This window comes from Aythya marila (assembly GCF_965140915.1).
Source record: "Aythya marila genome assembly, chromosome: 15".
NCBI classification, from domain to species: domain Eukaryota; kingdom Metazoa; phylum Chordata; class Aves; order Anseriformes; family Anatidae; genus Aythya; species Aythya marila.
This window is the reverse complement of record NC_139056.1, coordinates 14,172,370-14,179,797: the sequence shown is the minus strand read 5'-3', so window position 1 is coordinate 14,179,797 and position 7,428 is coordinate 14,172,370. Positions and strand designations below refer to the sequence as shown.

General features: G+C 54.3%; 1 protein-coding gene across 1 annotated transcript; it reads left to right on the top strand.

Annotated features, from left to right (window-relative positions):
* Window positions 1–349: 349 nt before the first annotated feature.
* KPNA7 (karyopherin subunit alpha 7) lies at window positions 350–7,428 on the top strand (the record flags this gene model as incomplete). The annotated part of the gene is made up of 10 exons (XM_082772786.1): window positions 350–415; window positions 980–1,111; window positions 1,638–1,723; window positions 2,398–2,666; window positions 3,073–3,155; window positions 4,318–4,581; window positions 4,921–5,154; window positions 5,477–5,659; window positions 6,178–6,327; window positions 7,348–7,428. The coding sequence occupies 10 exons, from the start codon at window positions 350–352 to the stop codon at window positions 7,426–7,428; spliced, it is 1,548 nt and encodes a 515-aa protein (XP_082628912.1).

Here is a 7,428-nt window from a genome sequence, read left to right as displayed (position 1 = left end):
CAGGTTTGGGCTGTGTGTGTGATCCAGAGCTGGAGGAAGGTGGTGTGAGTGTACCTATGAGAAGTGGGGTGCCCTGCTTCCTGCAGGGTTGTAATTCTCCTAGTTAAGTGGTGGTTTGTGCCTGTGTTTAGTTCAGAAGCTCGGCTGTGGGGTGTGAGGATCTCACTGAGCTCTGTGGGGCAGGGGACCTCAGCACCCACCTCGTTGGGGTGGTGGCTGTGCCCTAGGGGTGGTGGGGGTCCCAGATCCCCTGCAGATGGAGGTGGGTGTTGCTGTGACCTGACCCTGCTGTCCTGCACCCCAAAAGCACGTGGAAGCTCTCCTCTGGCTGCTCCCAAGCCTCAACAAGATGCCAGTCATGAACGAGCCCAGCGAGAGGATGAAGAAGTTCAAGAACAGGGGCAAGGACGCAGCTGTAAGTACAGACCTGGGGCATCTCCTCCCAGGGCAGGAGAGCCAGAAGGGCTTTGGTGCCAGCAGGAGCTGGTGAGAAGGCTTCTGAATGGCAATCACCCCCAAATCCACCTGTATGGGGTGTCGGGGAGCTTAGAGATGTGGCGTGGAGCTGGTGGAGAGCTGGCTGGGCTGTGTGGTGGCAAGGGGGCCTCAAGTTTGGGGTGGGTGGCTGTGATGGGGATGATGAGGATGGTCCTGCCCAGCTCCCAGCAGCAGCTACCCCAGCTATGGGGTTTATCCCGGCTATGGGGTCTGTCTGCTTGCTCTAAGGCAGTGCAGGAGATGAGGGTTTGCCTTCCAGCAAATCTGACTTTAAAATCAGCCTCTGGTTGCTGGTTCAGCCAGCCTCCTTGGGAGGCACCCGGTGAGATGTTTCCTCCTGTGTGAGCCTCCAGGCCATGGTGAGGAGCTGCCTGAAAGCAGAAGCTGCTTCTGCTCCTCCTGAAGGAGATTTGGGGTTGTGGAGCTGGACCCGAATCGGGTGCTGTGGGCACTGATGTGGTGGTGTCCCCTTCTCCCGCAGGCCCTGCGGAGGCAGAGGGTGGAGGTGAAAGTCGAGCTGCGGAAGGCCCAGAAGGATGAGCAGATCCTGAAGCGCAGGAGTATCTCCATCACCTTGATGGAGAAAAGCCCCACTCCAGAGGACAAAAACGTGGTGAGTGCTGGGTGCCCTGCACCTGGACAGGATTGGTGCTGTAGCACACTGGGTCTTGCTGCTACTTCAGTTTTTGGGCCATCCCCAGGTCTGGCTCAAGGGACCTGGGTTAAAACGGCCAGTGCCCTTCTTGATTCCCCATGCCCAGCACTGGGGAGTGCTTTACAGGTGGCTTAGCCCTTTTCTGGGTTATTTTGCATGGAAATGTGCCACGCAGCTTCCCTCAGTGGCAGGTAGAACTGGCTGGAGCCCCAGCTCTGGGAGCTGGCGATGGTAATTACTGCTCGTAGGGCCAAAACGGTGTCAGTGACTCTTCCAGTGCTTGATTACAAGGATTAGTTGCCTCGAAGGTTTTTGTGGATGCTCTCCCTCTGCATCATCCCGAAACTGCGTTGCATAAAGAGTAGACACCGCTTAGATATGGAGTGGTGACTGACTTGGGTCTAGACGGCTGATTGACTGCGGAGATTAAACTGGAGGGAGCCTTGGCTTGCTGTCTGACTCTGAATCATTCCCCATGACACAGATTATTCAGCTGTCCTTGGAGGAAATAGTCGAAGCTGTGAACGGGAACAACCCTGAGCTCCAGCTGCAGGCTACGCAGGCTGCCAGGTATGCTGCCTGACCGGGAGGGACTGGGCTGGCTGCGGTGGGTCCTGCGGGCTGCAGGCATTTCTTCCTGTTGGAAGAGCTCTGGAGACATGACAAAGTGCATGGGGAAGGAGCCCGGTCACCCTGAGGGGCTGCAGCTGATGGCTGAAGCCCTGCAGTGTGCCCTGGGTGCCTGGCTGGGCTCCATCCCAGCCCTGGGTGGTGTGGTCGGAGCCAGCCCAGGGCTTGGCTGTGCCTCCTGGAGCCCCTGTGCTGGGGCAGGGGTCGTGGTGGCTCTAGCCAGCTGCTGAGACCATCGGGGAGGACCAAGGTGTCTGCTGGAGGCTGGCCAGAGCAGACCCTTCCTAAAGGGATGAGTGCTGCCTGGCTCCCCAGGCTGCTCAGCAGCACGGAGCTGGCCTCCTGCCTGCTCACACCCAGCCTGGCAGCGCCCTGAGCTTGCACCATGGGGAGATACCCGGTGGAGGTGGAGAGGCAGCTCTAAGCCATGGATTCCCACCTCTGCACTACCCTGTGCCAGCACTGTGGCTGCAGAGCGAGCCAGGCTAGGGAGTAGATCTGGCTGAAAACACTTTTTCCAGCTGTTCTTGGGTAGGTCAGTGTCCTGATAGCGCCTCACAGCCAAGTAAGGCTTGGTCTGCTCACGGTGGGCTGTGCTGTGCCCTCTCTTGCAGGAAAATGCTGTCCAGGCAGAAGGACCCTCCTCTCAACCAGATCATCGAGCTGGGCATCATCCCCAGGCTGGTGGAGTTCCTCTCCTGTGCTGACAGCGCTCAGCTGCAGTTTGAGGCCGCCTGGGCGCTCACCAACATCGCATCTGGCACCTCTGAGCACACCAAGGCGGTGGTGGAGGGAGGTGCAATCCCAGCCTTCATCGCCCTCCTCTCCTCCCCGCACATGCACATCAGCGAGCAGTCTGTGTGGGCACTGGGCAACATCGCAGGTAAGCAGGAGCTGACATCCCCAGTCAGGAACTGGGGTTACTGGGGCTCCTTGGGATGGCCTTGTCCCCTCTTGGCTCTGTCTCCAGGCTGCTGATGCTGTTGAAACCCCTCCATCCCTTCATGGGGGACTTGAGCCTTTGAGATCTTGTGTGGGTTCTGCAGGAGGATTTTGGCCAAATCCTGCTAGGATGGTCTCCCCTGCTGATGCAGGGGGAAGGCAATGGGATGTCTGGCTGGCCACGATGATGCTCAGATTGCCTGGGAAATCCTCCCTGCCTGGAAATACTGAATGGTGTGGGGCTGGTCAGCGAGCTCTGGCATCAGGTCTGGCTGCTCCCTGATGTCAGCATGTCCCTGCCTCATGACTGGTGCAGATGCAATAAACTCCCCTTTCTTTCTGTGCAGGTGATGGCCCTCTGTACAGAGATGCTCTTATCAATTGCAATGTGATTCCTCCCTTGCTGGCTCTGGTGTCGCCTGTAACTCCAGTAAATAACCTTCATTTTCTTGACTTAACAGCTCTCAATCACTTGGGCGATGGGTGAATGGTGACTTACAAATAACCAGCTGGCTGCACAGTTGAATGAGACCTTTCTCTAAACTGTTTCTGGTGATTCTGCTTCCAAACTACATACAAGACCTGGGCATGCCAGGGGGTCTCCAGGTCGATGCAGTGACTTATTCCTGGCTTGAGATGGTCAGAGCTGGATGGGAAAGCTCAGACTGAGATGTCACTGGGACGTGCACATGCATGTGGAAGGGCTGAACTTGCCCTTCAAGCTTCCTCCTGCTGCTTCTCGGGTAGCTCCAAGCTGTTGGCTCTGTGCCTTCTCCTGCCCTCCTGCAGTGGTCCTGCCCTGCTGCTTGCTTGGGGGAGGCAGGAGGTGGACACAGCAGCTTTGAGAGTGGTACCGATGCCTCCAGGTGTCCCACCCCTGGGTGTGGTGGAAGCCGTGTGCTTTCTGTAGGCATACCTACAGCCTTGCAGGGTAGTGTTAAGAAAACACCCTCCAGGCCTTCTGCGATTTTTATATTGCAAAATTCTTTTGAAGGACTTCTCTGGCTGCTGTTCCTGACTCAACCTCTCCTCTTTTTGGGGGTGCCCTGTGAAACAGGGCAGGATACCAGCCAAAACAGGGCAGAACACTGGCCCCATGCACACCTTGGTAGCTGGGATGCTCTGGAGGTAGCTCCACTGCTCTCCTGGAGCAGCCGTGACTCCTTGCTGAGATGAGCTGGATGGGGCAGCTTCAATCCTTGAGGTTCCCTGCTCAAGAACAATGAGCGGCTGATACTTAATAATGCTAATATTAAAATAAATTCCTGATCTTGTCCAAAGAATGCTTTGTAATTTGTCCCAGAGACCCAGCAAACAAGCTGTTGGGCACCTTTGTTAGTCATAGGAGCTTGTCACACCACCGGACTTGAAGTTATTGGAACTTAATATTGGAGAGGGAGGAGGGGAAAGGTCTTACTCACTTGTTTCATCTTCAAACAAGCCTCAGCCCTTATTAAGAAGGCTGCTTCTGGCTACTCCGATAACATCTCTGAGCTGCAGGGCCCAGAAGCAGGGTGCTCCCTCTCCTGTGCTTGTTGCTCCTGTGAGGCTCTGTCGGCCAGGGAGGATCTTACACCTTGTTTTTGTTCCAGGTTGGCTTCCTGAGGAACATCACGTGGACCCTGTCGAACCTCTGCAGGAACAAGAACCCCTACCCACCCCTGGATGCGGTGAGGAAGATGCTGCCGGTCCTCACCTGCCTCCTGGAGCACGAGGACAAGGAAATCATCGCTGACTCCTGCTGGGCAGTTTCCTACCTGACCGATGGCTCCAACGATCGCATCCAGATCATAGTGGACACGGGGATTCTCCCAAGGCTGGTGGAGCTCATGGGCAGTCCGGAGCTGATCATTATGGTAGGAAGCAAACTCCCAGCCTTGGGCTCCCCTCCTCTGATGCCCTACATCAAGGGAAGGGATGTCATCTTGCTGTGTGTGGCTGGCTGTTCCCCCAGACCCCAGTTTAGCTTGGTTACTGGTCAAGCCAATGCTCTGTTCCAGCTTGCTGTGGCTTACAGGCTCTAAGACTCTAAAGCTGCTTAGAGCAAAAGAGGAGGCCAGTAGGTCTGTAACAGTAATCAGCCATGGTGTTTCCTTTGCTTGAAGGATCAAGCACTTAGGGAACTTGTCCTCCTGGCACGTATCCCTCGAGATAAGGATTCTCCTCACCTCCTTCGTCTGTTCTAATTTGTCTAGACCCCAGCTCTCCGTGCCATTGGGAATGTTGTGACAGGGACCGATGAGCAGACCCAGGCAGCTATCGATGCAGGCGTCTTGGCTGTCCTGCCCCTTCTCTTGCGACACACGAAGCCAACCATACAGAAGGAAGCTGCGTGGACGCTCAGCAACATCGCTGCTGGGCCTTGCCAGCAGATCCAGCAACTCATCACCTGCAGGTTGTTGCCACCTCTGGTGGAGCTGCTTGATAAGGTAAGGGTGCAGTGCTGCCTGTCCAGCTGCTGTAGGAGCAGTGTTAAGCTTCAGTTGATGACATTTGGTTTGTGAGGCACTTGGTGTGTGCTCCAGAGCCACCTGAGCAATCTCTGGAACAGTCTGAGCAGTCAGTATGCCTGCATGTGGCACCACAGCATGGCTTGGAGCTGCTCTTGGCAGCTCTGTGAGGTGTCACCAAGCTCTCTGAGTGCTAGGAACCTGTCCAAGCTGAACACAGACTGGCTCTTGACTCCTGGCCCCTCACCCTGATCTACAAAGGCTGGAGCCTGGCAGTGCCTTCACTGTGCTGCTCTTCCAGGGGGACTTCAAGGCTCAGAAGGAGGCCGTGTGGGCAGTGGCCAACTTCACGACTGGAGGCACCGTGGAGCAGGTGGTGGAGCTTGTCCAGTCTGGGGTCCTCAAGCCTCTGCTCAACTTGCTTTTGGCTAGAGACAGCAAAACTATCCTGGTCATCCTAGATACAATTTCAAATCTCTTCCTGGTAAGATCTGGTACTGTCTCTTGCATCCTTTCCCCCCGAAAGCAGCAGGGTGTGAGCTGAAGGCTCACATGGTGTGGCTAGAATAGCTCCTATGTCAGACGGTGGTCTTGCAGGAGTTGGGGTTGGACTTGATCTAATTTATTCTTGGATCCTATTGGGTTGTCTGGGCTCAACAAGGTTAAGTTTCCAAGGGTTTTGGCAAGGAAAAGATGTGGTGTGCTGATCCCTGAGCTGCACGGAGGTAAAGGTCTAGGAGAAAGAGTGTTGCTGGGGTCTTTACAGAAACTGAGTAGGGTTTGGCTCATTTATTTGTGCAGTGAAGCCACAGTACAATAATCCTAACAGGGACTGTTTCACATGCACAGTCGTATCCCAAGGATTTCTGCTAAACCCAAGGCAGGGAGGGATCATAAATGCAAGGGGCTGCAGACACTTGACCCCTAGGTTCAGGGCCTTACAGGAGAGATCATCTTGGGCCTGTTACTGACATGAGGTTGTATTTGTCTCCTTTTTCACAGGCAGCTGAGAAGCTGGGAGAGACAGAGAGGCTGTGCCTGCTGGTGGAGGAGCTTGATGGCCTGGAGAAAATTGAAGCCTTGCAAACCCATGACAACAACATGGTCTACCGAGCTGCACTGAATATCATAGAGAAATACTTTTCTGGTGAGGTATGTGAGCTCCTGCTGTTTCTCATCTGAAAATGAGCTATTGCGCGCTGAAATGAAGCACGTCCTTCAAGGAGGCTGAGTTAGGGCCTTAGAAGAGATCTCTACATGAATAGGGTAGTTCTTGCAGCTTGCTCCCTTCACTTTTAGAGCTTTTTGAAAGCTATGATTTCAGTTGTCAGCTGATTAGTTGTGCAACAGCTATGGATGCCTTGATAGCATCTTGCTGCTGGAATTTAAACTGGCATCAGCTGGGGTTACTGCAGTTGCTGGTATGAATACCAAATGTGGAGAAGTTTCCTCCTTCAGAGCTGAGCTAGCTTGTCGCTATGAATGGAAGCCTCCTACTCGGCTGATAACTGTGCTCAGGTTCCTTCTGGATTACTTGACCCTTCTCACATTAACGAACTTGTGGAAAAAGAGCATAGGACATCAGCTAGCAGTTGCAAGAGCTCTGTAACTGTCACAGATGCCATCCTTGGATCTAGCCTTCGAGTCTTGCAGATGGGGGAACACCAGGGGAGAGGCTTAGTGGTTTGGCAGACCGTGGAGCTGAGGCTTGGTCTAGATTTGAACCCCCTGCAGCAGGGAGCAGATGTCTGTCAGCTGTGGTGTTTGCCTAGCACCAGGGTGTCCTGGTGAGAGGGTGTGGAGGAAGCTGTCCTACACACCAGCACCTACCTGAGGGGCTGGATGCCAGGGCAACGCCTCTCCAAAGCAGCCCTGGCTGCTGTTGGAAGCAGACTAAACTCAAGCAAATTCTGCCACTCCAGTTACTCCTGTCTCCTGCCCCAGGTGTCTGAGTCTGTAGATTTGTTCATTTTGGCACCTGAGCCACGGGGACAATGACAAGGTGTGCTATAGAGAACAGGAGGACTTGGTGAAGCTGCTCTGCTGCTGTAACAGGCTTTTAAAAGGAGAATAAAGCAGCAAGCTGCGGCAGAGCTTTAGGCAACCTGGTACAATAACCTTCTGCTATAAAGATGCAGAACCATTAACTAGAGGCCATCAACTTCCTCCTAGGAAAATCCAGATCTGCAGCCTGGGACTGATGAAGACGGACTATATAAGTTCTCAGTGGAGAAGCATGACTTCAACTTCTGA